The following is a 16,392-nucleotide window of genomic DNA, read 5'->3' on the forward strand; positions in this document are numbered from 1 at the left end:
CACTTTATACAAGAAACTTAATAGACATACAATATTTAGCACCCAAAAAAAAAAAAAAAAAAAAAGTAGTTGAAAAAGTTCAATATGTCTTCATTAGTGTAATTGATATACCATTAATATTTCTACCAAAAAAAAAGAAAAGAAGATATACCATTAATATGTCTCCATTATTGTATCATTAATATGTCTTCATCAATCATTATTGTAATTGATATACCATTAAGATGTGATTAAGTCTAAAATTTAATATTTAAAATTTAAAATTTATTACAATCTCTCCATATCTACTCTTCAATTAGTTCATTATAATAAAACAATTCTATATAGTAAAGAGTAAATATGTAACTTCTTAAAAATTAATAAAACAACTTCTAAATGATTGTGTCAATCTCTTATTGAATGGTGTAAAATATGAGTTTTACATTCCATCCTTACCAAATTTGAACTCTTAAGAATAATCACAATTACACACATATATGAGTTCAAATTATATCTGGTGTTAGAGTTATAACTTACACATTTTTTAAGTTATGAATTCTAAAATATATAATGGTTTTTTATGTGTGTGTGTGTGTGTCCATATATATATATATGATTTAGAATCTAATTGGATTTGTATTCTTCAATTTTTGCATCCAAAAATTCACTTGCCACAAAAATTTAAAAATTAAATAGGACATGTGACACAAAATTGAACTCCAATTGAAATCTAATTGGATATATACTTTTCAATTTTTGCATCTAATAATTAACTTAACACAAAATTTTTTAAATTATGTGGGATATGTAACGCAAAATTGAACCCAAATTAAAAATGTAATTGAATTTTCTCTAAGTTTTGGCTTTAACTATATATATAGATTTCTAAAGAAGACATTCACATTTGGAATCTATGTCCACATTGAAAAGTTCTACGTGTATACATGTTTCTTTAACTATATATATAGATTTCTAAAGAAGACATTCACATTTGGAATCTATGTCCACATTGAAAAGTTCTACGTGTATACATGTATATAAAACATGTATACACGTAGAACTTTTCAATGTGGACATAGATTTTTATGTCAAACCATGTTAATTTTTGGTTCCGCTTTGTATTTTTTTTTAATGCATTCTCCACTTGAATAACAATTCTCACGTATAATATAACTAGTTATTTACTCGTGCTTCGAATGTCTTATATATTATAACATATAAAATTTCTTTTATTAGTATTTTGTGTAAGCCTTTTTTATTTTGTGGTTGATTTTTTTTTTTTTAATACAAGATAGAATTTTTACCATAGTCTAATCTAAGTGTATATGTGTGTGAACCTCCTTCTTGAAAATTTAAATCCTGACGTTTATCCTCCACATCCTATAAACATCTATACTTGTGGAGTGACCACCGACCAAAAGTGTCACTACAAAAAACTGGACCTATAGTGGCGTTTTCTATAAACGTTACTATAGGCATATCTATAGCTGCGTTCGGGTAGTCTTATAATGGCATTTTCAAAAATGGGTCTACAGCAGCGTTTCCAAGGGTCTATAGTAGCGTTTTTCAAATGTCACTATGCGTGGTGGTTTTTGTGGTTGAATTTGATTATAAGTTTGTGTGTCTATATATATAAAAGTTGTAAGTATCAAAATTTATCTTGCATCATGCATGAAATTATTTTAGTGCATTTGAGGACCATGTCATTAATGTCCGGTAATTCTTCCACTCAATAGAATAATGTCATGTATGCAAATTAATTGAGCTAGATATTATTTTAGTGCATTTGAGGACCATGTCATTCATGTCTGCTAATTCTTCCACTCAATTGTATAATGTCATTTTACTAAAAAAAAAAAAAAAAAAAATAGTATAATGTCATGTGTGCAAATTAATTGAGTTAGATGTTAGTCACAATCTAGATCTCTCATCACCTCAATCAAATTAGGTACCATGCATTTTCATCAAATTTGGCAGTTTTCTTGCTATATTGGGTAGCATCTTTATCAACCATTCTTCTTCTTCTTTTCGTCTTTCGAATTTTTAATTTTAATGGTTTCAAGCCATTAGGATCCATCCACCGTACCCATCATGGATGTTATGGGTATTTTTGTTTTTAAATGTAATTTTCTTGTTTTAAATTGATTTGATTTTTCTTAATGTTGTATGAGAATTAATTTCTCGAGGTTGTTATTTGAAGCATTTACTTTATTATTATTATTATTATTTTAAAAGCAAACAAAACAATGAGACTCCAGATACAATTTTTTTTTTTTTTTTACAGTAAAGCGATACTCCAGATACATTTTTAGACAAAATGTATTATTATGATTATTATTATATAGAAATTTTTTTTTTTTTGATACAGGATAAAATTCTACTCTATCCTAATCTAAGTGTATATGTGTGTGAAACTCTCTCGTGGAGACTTGAATCTCGGCTCTTGCCCCCCACACTCCACAAGCACTTATACTTGTGAAGTGACTATCGCACCAAAAGTGTACGGTGGTATATAGAAATATCTCTAAATAACATACGAACAGTTCTTAAATAAAAAAAAGTAACGTCTAATATAAAACATTATGGGTTTTTAATTTAATATTATAATATATTTCATTGGAAATGTTATTACAATTAAATCAATTGGTAATAGTGGTGATTGATTTTTTAGAGTGGTAATGAGTATTATTTTGTGTGCTTATAACACCCGATCTTTTTTTAGGCAGACTAATATTTATTATTCTTTGTGTATTTTTTTTTTTTGGTTTTCCTATGCTTATGATTGAACATGGAAGAAGAATCTAATTATATTAATATTCTTTTAGTTGGCCTTTTTAATGCAAGAATATAGTTGGATTTCCTATATTGTAATTTTCTCAATGTTGTTTTGTTTTTCAGTTTCCTTTTGTAACTATAAAAGCATTAATTTGTTTAGTTCTTAATTTTAATTAGAAAAATGATTATTAATCTAAAGCCTCAGTTTTTCCATAATGAAAACTCCTTTGCCAATTAATTGATATAAACAAAAGAAAATCAAGAAGTGAGCAAGCTAAAATCCAGAGGGAGTGAGAGAGAGAATTTTCGAGAATTATCCAACTATAGTATTTTTGGAAGAATAATAATTTAAAGAGAGAGATTATCTACATATATAAGATTTTTTTTTTTTTTTTGAAGGGTTTAACTGTTTACATATATAACAATATATATATATATATATATGTATATATATATATTTTTTTTTGGTTGAGATAAACGGTAAAGTTTATATATATAACATTGAAACAATGTCATTTGTGACTTATAAGAAGTTTGAAGACCGATGAATTAGGTAGATTGACCCAAGCATTCGTGATAATGGGTTAAGGAAAAAAAAATTGAGTGTTATTTGTTACATTTCCTAAAATAAATCTTAAGTTTTATTTTAAGGATAAAGTTTAGTTACAAAATTGGTTGTAACTTAAGACTATAAACTCACTTAATAAAATAAATACTACAACATATTTTGAAAATCTAACCGTTGAATTGCATGTTCTTTACGCCCTTAATACACATGTTAAATTTTGTGTTAATCGAATATCATTTACTATATGCTTATATTTTGTGCATAATTTTAAATTGCAAAAACTTGCAATCTAAAAAAAATTTATTGATGACATAGCTATTGATCTTTAATTTTCTTGAAATTTTGCAAGTATGGAGGATATAAGAAGAAGATGTAATCCAATGGTGGATTTGTCAAAATTCACATCCAATAAAAAGATATTAAATAAGTTTGTAGTTTAAGGCTACAACTAATTTTGTAGCTAAACTTTATCCTTATTTTAATGTTACAACTCATATCCAAACTTATAAATATGTTTAGTTATTCTATTACAACATATTTTATTTTCAGTAATATTCTCTTATAAAAATATATATATATATATATATATATTTTCAGTAATAAATATTACAATTCTTGTTGTAATCCTCATTTAGTGTACAAAGCATGCCCTAAATTTTCTTTCCATTTACAATTTATTCTCAAATTATCACTTTGCTAAGCTAACACCATAATATGAAATATTAGTGTCAATATGCCTTATGTTGTAATCCTTAAAAATATATATATATATATATATATATATTTAAAATTTGAGAGAGTTGAATTATTTTTTATTACTTTTTTTTTTTTATATAATTGCTATATGTATATGGAAAATTTGTTTATTTGAAAATATATTAATTTTAGAAATTATTGCACCTACTCATAATTAGCTATTACAACCTTTTTAGATAAAAATAGTTATTCTTCATTTTGAAAAATAGCTATTTATAATGAATTACTATTCTCTGTAATAAAAATATGATCAAATTAAAGAATGGCTAAACCATAAGAATAACTATTATATCACATTGTCTATTACAATTTCCTAAACATGCCCTTAGAGTGAAAAAAAAAATGCAAATTTCCTTAAAATTTAATGGTGGTAGTAGTGTATATATACTACTACTACTATAAATAGTAAAATCTTATCATTGTACCTATTATGCAATAGATATATTAGTGTGTAATCTCGTGTATATGCACAGGTATAATTAAAAACAACCACAATTACACGGTTTAAATTAGAGTACATTTTTTTAAAAAGATGTTCAAATTATTGGATTCCCTGTTTGAGTTTCATCATTTTATGTACTAAAATATCCTCAAACAAATTCTTAAACTCTCTAAAATACTCATATCTTTTAGTTGAATAATTTTAAATTTAAAAATACAAACTAATTAAATGAGTAATTTACTATTTTTAAAAGAATTCATAACTTTTAGGCTTTCAAACTTTTATCAAAATCCTAAAAATTAGAACATTATCTCTATTTTACTTTTAAACATTATTTCATTAACCTAAAATAAATAAATAAACCTTATTGCATATGCAAAGCACATGCGATAAGTCTACTATATATATTGGATTTAAACTCATCAGTTTTTGCACCTAATAATTCACTTGCTACAAAAATTAAAAAAATTAGAATCTAATTAAATTTGAACTTTACAATTTTTACACTTAATAATTTACTTAGTACAAAAATTAAAAATTTAATAAAACACGTGATGCAACATTGAAAATCTAATTGAATTTTCTCAAAATTCTGGCTTTTAATATATATATATATATATATATATATATAAATGCGCTTTATCTATTTAATGATTTAGTTGATTTATTCGTCACTTTGCCAAAGGTCAAGATGTAAGATTTACATGTTAATGTATATGGGGGCATTCAGTTTATATGATAGGATTACATGTCATGGACGGTAGACCACCGTAGAATGTTGCATTAGTGTGCATGACTGTGTGTTGCACAGCAAAGGTGACTTTATCCGAGTGGGATCAGTGGCCTTTGAAACCGAGTTTATCCCTTTTATTTTAGAAGGAGAAAATATGTTATTCGACCTAAATGCGAATAAAATTAGCAATGCTAACTTTTGGAATTTTGAAAGGGTAAAATGTTCCCCACCACTTTTTTTTTTGGTTGGTATGCAACAAATGAAATGATATGAACTTGCACAGCTTATATCTTTTTTTTTTCTTTATTAAAAAACTCTATTCCATTATTATTGTAAATACTAGGGATTGCTTGCTGGTTCTGAATGTGGGTTTTTCAAAGAGAGTTGAGTTTTCATAAGGTGAATAGTGTAGAATTTAGTTATAAATAAATAAATTAAAAAAATTATAGATGATGTAGAAAATTGTGGAAGTAGCAAAGTTTATGTGGCACACCCTCATAAGGTAAAAAATAAAGTAAAATTTTTTCGATTGTATAGTATTTAGATAGATTAGATTGGATGATGTGTCTGCTTAGATCTTTAAAAAAAAAAAAAAACGATTTTAGTTTTTATGTACAATTTTTTAAAATTATTATTTTTTCACATTTTTAAAATTAATATAAGCATACTTTAATACTCTTTCAATAAATAAATAAAAACAATTAACAAAAAGTTAAATAAACTAACATCAAAGATTGAGAACTTTTATTAAAATGAAGTGAAATTTAATATATCTTGAGCCTAAGTAACTGATGTCAAACTCACGTGGTAGTAGTGCTAATTTGTTTTTGCCCTTTAACAACATTGAATAGTTAATAAAGGAGACCACATTAAAAAGTTAATAAAGTAAACAAAAAAAAAATCTCAAGAACGTGTTTCACTTTCACATTTGAATAAATTCCCTATTTTAAACTTTTTTGGTGAAATGAATGAATTTCCAACTTTCTTAATAAATCTTAGTTGGACAAGATGGAGGTCCCCTCCATTCACTAGAGATTCACTTGTGCTAATCATATGATGCAAAAGTTTTGTATGTATTCGAGCTATTAAATTTATGAAAGTTATGTCTTATTGACATGTAGGTCGGGCCATACTATATGAAACTGTCACCATAAATAATGAGCACTCTACGTACGATAGTTGCAATTTGCACACAACCTATGTGTGAAGGGTGAGATAGACTGTGCAAAGCTTAAACAAACAGCTACTCCCTTTTTCTTGAACCCGATGGAGAATTGTCCTAAAGTTATCCATTAATTACAGTACTGCTCGGCCAATGAGGCAAATGCCTTTTGTTTCGTTCCTAAATGTTATTAATTTATGGTCCCCATGATAAATGGGTACTTGGGTTGGTGGGCATCTTAATTTACCTATTAATTACCTCTCATTATTTTATGGCGGTGGCGACTTTAGGATTTTTTTCTAAGGGGTCAGTAATGACAAAGTTAGTAATTTATCATTTGTCATAAGGAGTGAGTAAAAAATTAAATGATTAATCTTTTTTTATATAGATAAACTTTCATATTATATACAATATTCTAAATATAATTTAGTATACAGTATAAATATATTATACAATAGTCTAAAATTGTTATAAAATAGGTAAGACAACAACTGTTGAATGCATAAACTAATATAATTAAATTACTAATCATACATTTTTGTCAAGTTAATAATAACTTATTATATTTATATGTAATATCAATTATATAAAAATATATGATAAAGAAGGAGAAGACTAATAACACACTTAGGAGTAGGACTAGGAGTAAATGTGAAACTAAGAAAATAAAATAGTAATTGATATAAGTTTTTGCGTTTGAAGTGCATGACTTCTTAAACATACACATAGACATAGTCACTCTCTTTGAATTGGAGATAAAAAGAAAAACTAAGAAAAAAATAGAAGGGAGAAAGTGAGATAGAGAGAATGAGGAAAAAATTATAGATATAGATACAAATTTGTACAGATGTATTGGTTGTAACATTGATGTAATTTTTTTTTTATTAATAAAGAAGAAAAGTGCAAGGAAAAACAATTTCACTTCGTTGTCAACTGTAAAGTAAGCCAGAATCATGGAAAGAATATTCATATATATATATATATATATATTATTGAATAAGCAAAATTTTTGCAACTGACACAAATACTTTCAAAAAAATTCCACAACAAAATCTAGGTGGCCAATTGTTAAAGGTAGATAAAAAAAAATATTGTTTGTTGTGGGTCCAAATAAAAAGCAGTTACAATTTGCCTCATATTATTGTAAAAATATTGTGAAATTAAAATTAAAATGATCATATTCAAACTTCAAGCTTATTTCAATTGGGTTCAAACAAAATTTAGGATTAGGATGTTAAAATTTTTATTTTAGGGGTCAAAATGAAAAAATTAAAATTAAAATTTTATATATAAAAATTTTGTTTGGGCTAGGTCAGGGGTTCATTTGAACCCACTGGCCTTAATGTAAAGCCGCCCATGTCTTATGATCATTGACATTTTTCGGCAAATGGAAAACACACGTCTGCCTTTACATTGGTTCATGTACAAACGTTGTTGTTGTTGTTGTTTTTTTTTTAACCACAATGCCGACCTTTTGAATAACAAAATTCTAGTCGGTGACACTATCACTATGTTCTAAAACAAAAAGTAAAAATAAAAAATTCAAGTCGGTGATACTACGTTCTAAAACTTTTTGTAAAGTTTACCAAAAAAAAAAAATCGTCGGTGATATTTGACTTATGATTCAATGCAAAAAAGTAAAGAACGGTAATAAACTAATAATCAAGCGTCTCTAAATGCTTAGGGGAGACAACCTCTCTGTGTCTCTCATTTTAAAATTTATAGTGTTTTCTATGATGGTTGATTTATGAAACTTTTACCAATGTAGTTAAGGAGAACCTATAAGATAGGTCCAATGTATGTACGAATATAACTTAATTAATTTATTGTGTTTGATTTTTATTTTTTTGCATTTTGAGTCATGAGAGTATATATAGCAATATTCTAATATGTTGAACTTGGACTATAAAAGAGTGAATTTGAGAATAGGAAGTTAGGAATTGCAATAAATATTATAATTGAGTGATGTGATTGGATATCAAATACCTAACGATGCGTTTGAAAGTTTAGAGGATGACAAGAGCATAGGGTGAGAGGGGAAGGAGAAGAGAGGTTATAAGAAGGGAAGGGATAATTATTTGGATGCTTTAAAAAATAAAGTTGAGGAGGAGAATAGATATTCATCGTATTTGTTTGAAGTAAAAAAATAAAAAAATAAACAATCATGAGACGACATGATAAGATATTATATAAATTGACAAAGTGATACATAGGGTCCGTTTGGATACAGCTGAAAACTGAAAACTGAAACTGAAAACTGAAAAACACTGTAGCAAAATAATTTTTAAATGTGTGAATAGTATCGTGTGACCTATTTTTAATGAAAAAGTTGCTAAAAAGTGAAATTTGTGGATCCGTGAATAGTACATGATGTGCTGTAATTGGCTAAAACAAATTGGAAAAGTCAAAATTTGCGATTACTGTTCATTGAACAGTACATAAACAGTAACCGCAGCACTCAAAAAGCTAAAAACGCGTGAAAAAAAAAAAAAAAAAAAAAAAAAAGCTGAAAAACGTAAACGCGCTGTTTTCAGCGCAATCCAAACGCTCTCATAGTCTCATAAATTTATATATATATATATATATATATATATGAGATGATTCAAGTTACACTTAATATAATTTCAAGCATTATTATACCATTCAATATTTTTTTTATCGAAAGCAAATTTTAACAAATCCACTATTAGATTAGATCGGTGTCTTATATTCTATATGCATACAAAGATGATTGAGATCAATAACTATGTTATCGATCAAGTGTTTAAATTTTAAATTTTTATATTTAAAATTGTGCATAAAGGATTAGTTTTCATATTGAATAATAAATAGCATATGATTATCATGAAACTTGATATGTGTTAAGAATATAGAGAACATGTAATCTAATGGTTGAATTTTTGAAATTTTAATTTTATAAAAAAATATTAAGTGGTGTAATATAGTTTAAAGTTACAATAGGTGTAACTTGAATTCAACATTTTTTTTTATATATATACTAGTTAAATGTCCGTGCGTTGCATAGTTTTATTATTTTACTTTATTTGAGAAATAATAACAAAATAAATAATTATTATAACAAAAGGAGTTGGCACAACAACCATCAAATATAAAACCATTACACAAACTGTTTGCATTTGAATTTTGTATCTAATGGATTTGCAATATAAGTAATGAGTTTTGAATGTGATCAAATTTTGATGACAATAATATTAATGAATTTTTAATATTAAATTGGATATCTATTAGCATCTATTGTTGTCTCTTTGTAAAAACTCCTTGGAAATTTCTCAGTGCTAGAGCCATTTACCATATAAGGTGAGTTTTTATTTGCTGCGCCACATGGTCCATGCATGCATCATGAATTGAATTACTGCTTCATATGCATCAGGATTTGTATTTTTGTTTGGAATTTCTTCTAATATGACTCTATTAATGTCACCTGGTGGCTGGTGAAGGATATTTGTTATCATTATGAAGCCAAATCAAAATATGTGCATGGAGCAATCCTCTTTTTAGGAATTCAATAATGTACAAAACTACATAGGACAAACAATGTATTTTTAATTATTTTGTAAATAAGAATATCAATTGTAATGATATTTTATTTTTATAATTACTATAATTAACATGTAATCATGCAAAATTTGTCATTTTGAAGGCTTTTTATTTGATAATAGTTAGGTTTTCATCATACCTGCAAGGCTGCAATGACAAATCAACTGATCCAATTTTATTTTGAAGACTCTAGTCTTGAAATCAGATTTAAAATTTCTTTTTATTTGTGGCATATTTTGAGAAATTATGTGTAACATGACAATGTTTTTTTACGAAGGATGTAAGCGCAAAAATGGAGTTATAGCTATAAGCTCTTATGTTTTCTTGAAATGCTGATGATCTACATCCACCTTCATGGCTAAGTAATTCTCTCAAAAACTCAGGTGGTGTTTGTATTGGTGGAAGTCTAAACTTTTTTTCTCGACAGCATATAGAAAAAGTTGGACAGCTTTGTCTTTGAGATGTTTTGAGTCATTCTTTGTACGATCGAAGTGAACCACAATATGGGCATTCAAATGTTGGTTTTCCAAAGTTTTATGCTTCAAGAAACATTCTTGTTTATAATTTTAAAGATTATTAATTATTAAATGTTCTTTATAAATATAAGAAAAAATTGATTACTAGAAATATAAACTTTAGTATTTGATTCTTACTTCTTGTTGTATTATTGATGTGGTTAGTGTTGCAACTTGAAGTCATTTGCAGATCTTCATTAGCACATTGTTGACACTTGACAATGTATAAAATATTTTCTATTGATATTCAATTTAAGCAATTTTTTTTAAGCACTTGTCTTATTTATTTATTTATTTTAAATATGTTCTAAGATTTCATTATGTCATCTAATATTATCTAGAATTTATTTTCCATAAAGAGTATAGAATGCTTGACACAAAATAGTAGAATAAAATGAACTAATAAATAAATGAAGAAGGGGAAGATTGGAAAAAAGGGAAATTTAAGTTGTGTATGATTACATTTTAGTAACTTACCAACCTTTGTCATTTGATGGCATCGTTTGTGGCGTATAACTAAGTTTATTACCTTCATTTGTATGTCACAACAAATTTATTAAATAATAAATGTACGCAATCAAAGTAGATGAGTTTGTGGGAGTGGATAGCGTAACGGAAGGTTCGGTTATGGAAAGCATGCACGCTCCTATATCGGTTACAACTACAGCTAGATCTGAGTCAGATCTTGTCAACATACCTGTTTGTGTTGAACCGAAGCTTGTGGAAGCCAACTTAAATATGTCACGTTCTATGCACGTGGTAACTAAAGAGCATGCAGGAAATGGGCTGATAGAAATTAAAACAAAGCCCATATGGACAAGAGTAGCACAGATGGATTGTGGACCGAAGAATTCAAATTGTGCAGCCACAAAACTGACGTTGGGAAAAAGAACAACGCCATGTGAGGAAGCCGTGGCTGTACTAGGAACTGAAAGCAGGGAGAAGAAGAGAAGCAGGACTCAGAATGAAGCTCAAAACAATGAAATGGTAGGGGTGTTGGAACACCCCGGCCGAACACAATGAGGCTACTAGCTTGGAACTACGAAGGGTTTGGGAATCCTTGGATAGTTCGTAGCCTTCACAATCTAGTGAGGGAGCAAGTTCCCACCGTCTGCTTCTTAATGGAGACATGGTTAGATAAGGATAGTTTTAATGAAAAGTGTAGAGAACTTCCGTTTCAGAATAAGCTTATAGTGAAGAAACCAAATAGTGGCGGTGGGTTAGCTTTATTATGGAAGACATAGGTTCAATTGGCTGTTGTGAATTACACGAATCATCACATACTAGCGAAAGTAGTGGAGGACGATGGGTTTGAATGGTGGCTGACCTGCTTCTATGGGTGGCCAGAGGCAAGCCAGAAAAAGAAGTCATGGGCACTGTTATCCCACCTCTCAACTTTTGTTAGTGGGCCTTGGTGTTGTATCGGCGATTTTAACGCTATTCTTCACTCTAATGAAAAGCAGAGCAGGTTCCCACCCCAGTTCAATCAGATGGATGAGTTTAGGTTAGCCTTGGATGAGTGTAACTTGGCAAATTTGGGGTTTGCTGGAAACCCTTTTACATGGAATAATAAACGTCTAGGTGATGCAAATACAAGGATGAAATTGGACCGAGCTGTAGCTAATTTAGGGTGGAGAGAAAAATTCCGTGCAAGCATGGTGACACACCTCTACTCTCATGCTTCTGATTATAGACCGTTGTTATTACATACTAGTATGGGGAGGAGGAAGCAGCATAGAAACTCTCGTGGTTTCTGGTTTGAAGAGTCGTGGTTGCTTTGGGAGGATTGTGAAAAAACGGTACAAGAATCATGGGGTAATGTTGGAAGTGCTCTATCGGGTCTTAATAGAACAAAGGAGAAGATAAACAAGTGTGGAGCGAACTTGGCAGCTTGGGGGGCATTAAAAACACAACCAGCCACTGAAGAAATAAAAAAGCTCCAAAAGCAAGTTGAGAAACTCAGTAGGAGGGAGGCAATGGTGGAGAATGGTTCAGCCTTGTTGGAAGCAAGTAAGAAACTTGATGATTTACTTCTCAAACAATAAATTTATTGGGCCCAACGATCTCGGATATCATGGCTGAAGCATGGGGATAAAAACACCAAATTTTTTCACTCTAAGGCCTCACAGAGGCGGCGGAGGAACATGATTAAGGGTGTTAGAGATCACCAAAATAATTGGGTGGAAGAAATTGAAGACATTGCTGGAGTGGCGACAGAATATTTTGAGAATATTTTTAAATCAGGTTCATGTGACAGGATGGAAGAATGCCTCAGTGCAGTGCAACACAAGGTGACCTTAGAAATGCAAGAAGTACTGTCCAGGGAGTATAGTGCTGAAGAAGTCAAAAATGGCATTATTCCAAATGGGGCCAATAAAAGCACTGGGACCCGATGGTATGAATGCTCTTTTTTATCAGAAATTTTGGCATGTGGTTAGTGATGATGTGATTGCTGCTGTGTTAAACTTTTTAAATTTTGGTAACATGAATCCTAATATAAATTACACTCATATTGTTCTCATTCCAAAAGTTAAGTCTCCTGAAAAAATGTCGGATTATAGACCCATTAGCCTATATAATGTTATTTATAAGATTATGTCCAAAGTGATGGCTAACAGGCTTAAACAGATACTTCCCCAGTTGATTTCTCCTTCATAGAGTGCTTTTGTCTCGAGTTGCCTTATTATAGATAATGTGCTTGTTGCATACGAGACACTCCATTCTATGCACTGCAAGAAATCAGGAAAGAAAGGATTCCTAGCACTAAAGCTGGATATTAGCAAAGCTTATGACCGGATTGAGTGGAATTTTCTCAGGAACATTATGCTCAGGTTAGGCTTTCCAAAGGTGTGGATTGACAGGGTGATGTGTTGTGTATCTTCATCATCCTTCTCAGTTCTCATCAATGGCAAAGCTTATGGAAATATCATCCCAATATAAGGTCTGCAGCAAGGAGATCCCCTTTCACCCTACTTGTTCCTTTTATGTGCTGAGGGGTTTACAGCACTATTGGATAGAGCAAAAGAAGAGGGACGACTTCATGGGGTCTCTATTTGTTGGAGAGCTCCAACCATATCCCACCTTTTATTTGCTGATGATTCCTTACTGTTTTGTCAAGCCAACCAGGATGATGTGAGGTGTATTTCAGATGCTCTTCAGTTATTTGCAGCCGCTTCTGGGCAATGTATCAATTTTGAGAAATCCTCATTCTTCTTTAGCAATAACATGAAGGATGAGGTAAGAGAACAAATAAAGAGGGAGTTGAGGGTAAAGGAGGTTGAGCGGTTTGAGTCTTATTTGGGATTGCCTACTTTGGTTGGAAGGGTAAAATATCAGACTTTTTCCTTCTTGAAGGATAGAGTTTGGAAGAAGATTCAAAGTTGGAAAGGAAAATTACTCTCTAGAGTTGTTAAGGAAGTATTGATTAAAGTGGTTGCCCAATCAATCCCTACTTATACAATGGGAGTATTCCTTTTACCGGTCAAGCTTTGCAATGAATTTAATGCAATGTATGTTAGGTTTTGGTGGGGTCAGGTTGGAGATGAGAAGAAAATTTATTGGAAGAGTTGGAGTGCATTATCTAAACCTAAAAAGGAAGGTGGGATGGGTTTCAGAGATTTGAGAAATTTCAACCTTGCAATGCTAGCAAAACAAGGGTAGAAAATGCTCCAAGACCAAGGTTCTTTGCTATATGAGTGCTTTAAAGCACGTTACTTCCCACGGTGTAGCTTCCTTGAAGCTTCAGATGTGCCTAATAGCTCTTATGTATGGAAGAGTTTAATGGCTGCTCAACCTATCCTAAAACATGGGTGTTGTTGGCGAGTTGGAGATGGGACGTCCATACGGGTCACCAAAGATAAATGGTTACTTAATCACCCAATAAATAAGGTTCTTTACCCACCATTGGATGAGGTGTGGGAATGGAGAGTGGCTAATCTTATTGATTGGAGGAGCAAGATGATTGAAGCTAATTTTCATATGAAGGATGCTAAAGCAATTTTAAGCATGCCATTGAGCCATATAAATGCAGCTAATCTGCTCATGTGGTTGCACTTAAAAGATGGAGAATATACTGTCAGATCGGGGTATCACATTGCTAAAGGAATAGAAAGACAAGAGGCTGGTATGGAGGAGTGCTTTAGGGAAGTATATGGAAGCCTGGTTTGGAGGCACTTGTGGAAGCTACATCTCCCAAACAAAATAAAAGTCTCTAGGTGGAGGGCTTGCCAAAATGTGCTACCAACTCGGGAGAATCTGACTAGGCGCAGGGTAATAATGGATGATGGTTGTGAGTGTTGTAAAGGGAACTTAGAGTCTGTTCTTCATGTTCTATGGCAATGCGGGGTGGTGCAAGATGTATGGGTTGGGAGTTTGAGGAGGTTGCAGAAAGCTAGAACCGGGCAAACGGACTTTATGCAGCTGGTGGTGGAGGTTATCATCAATCTGTCCAATGAAGAGCAAGAATTATTTTGGGTTTAGTGTTGGGTTATCTGGAATCAACGCAACTCGGTGCTGCATAGAGGTAAAATACAGAACCCAACACTCTTGAACAAACGCACAAGGGAGTATGTGGATGAATTCAAGGGATCGCAGGCTCAGTTGGCTGTTTCGACAAACTCGGGATTGGTGCAAGTTTGGAGACTTCCCACAGGTTCGGTGTATAAACTTAACTTTGATGCGGCGGTCTTTGATGGTACAAGATCATGCGGGGTGGGAGTTATCGTGAGGAATAGCTTGGGAGAAATGATGGCTAGCCTGTCAGCTCGTGGTCCAGTAGTGGCAAACAGTGAAGAAGCAGGGGCGTTAGTGTGTCAGAAAGCGGTTGAGTTTGCCATGGACACGGTGTTCACAAACCTGGTGATCGAAGGGGATAATGCAGCGGTGATGAATGCTGTTACTTCTCCACGGTTGGATAGATCACGGCTAGGACACATATACGACAATATTCGCACACTAGCTGCTAGGTTTAGATGCTGCACTATTGGATGTGTTAAGAGAAGTGCCAATTTCATGACTTATAGCCTTGCACGTTTTGCTAGTCACTTAGATGATGAACTTGTATGGCTTGAGGAATCCCCACCTCCAGCCCTTGAAGCCTTGTACTTGGATGCTAGTTTTTTGAATGATGAATGAATTCATGTTTTGCTTTCAAAAAAGAAAGAAAAAGTAGATGAGTTTGTAGTTGAAAGTAAAAAATATTATAAAATAAATATATGACCATATTCATTACCTTCATATATGTTTATTGTTATATGATCTCTTGCACAAATATTCGATTCTTGAATAGTGTTTTTTTTTTTGGGGTCATTTGTAGGTCTTTTCCATCTAAAAAGACTTGCCTGGAGATCAGTTTCTTGAATGGAGGTTTTTTTTTTTTGTTTTTTGTTTTGGTAGTACCTATTATATATATCACATTTTTGCAAATCTGCAACAACAATAGCATCCTAGTTTATCCAAGTATTCATAATTCAAGAAGATTAGTTTTACTTGGAAACAAATTTATTATAAAATAAATGTACACAATTGAAGCAGGTGAGTTTGTAATTCGATACAAATTTATTATGTAAAATAAATGTATGACCATATTAGTTACCTTCAATTGTTCATTGCTTATATGATATGTTGCAAGAATTGTATTTCTTTATCTTTTGTTGGTTAAAACTACAGATCTAATCATTGTGAATTCATAATGAATTTTCATTTTAATCTTGCAACGCTTGTTAATGCAGCATTGTTCAATTATTTAGCGATATATATATATATATATATTGCAAATGATTATAGTATACACAACCAAACTAACGGTATGCATATTTGAAAGACAAATCAAGTGTATGTAAAGTGTAAAAAAAATACTTGCTTATAGGTCAATGGTGGTGGTGGTGATGGCTTCCATGTCAAGCC

The 16,392-nt window shown here is 30.9% G+C and overlaps 1 protein-coding gene across 1 annotated transcript; it reads left to right on the plus strand.

The window, feature by feature from the left end:
* Window positions 1-12,632: 12,632 nt before the first annotated feature.
* On the plus strand, window positions 12,633-14,148 carry LOC115950404. Its single transcript, XM_031067608.1, has 3 exons — window positions 12,633-12,921; window positions 13,178-13,335; window positions 13,438-14,148. Exons 1-3 carry the CDS (start codon window positions 12,633-12,635, stop codon window positions 14,146-14,148), a joined length of 1,158 nt encoding a protein of 385 aa, XP_030923468.1.
* Window positions 14,149-16,392: the final 2,244 nt, after the last annotated feature.

The sequence above is a fragment of the Quercus lobata genome, chromosome 6, assembly GCF_001633185.2.
Source record: "Quercus lobata isolate SW786 chromosome 6, ValleyOak3.0 Primary Assembly, whole genome shotgun sequence".
In the NCBI taxonomy this organism is placed as follows: Eukaryota; Viridiplantae; Streptophyta; class Magnoliopsida; order Fagales; family Fagaceae; genus Quercus; species Quercus lobata.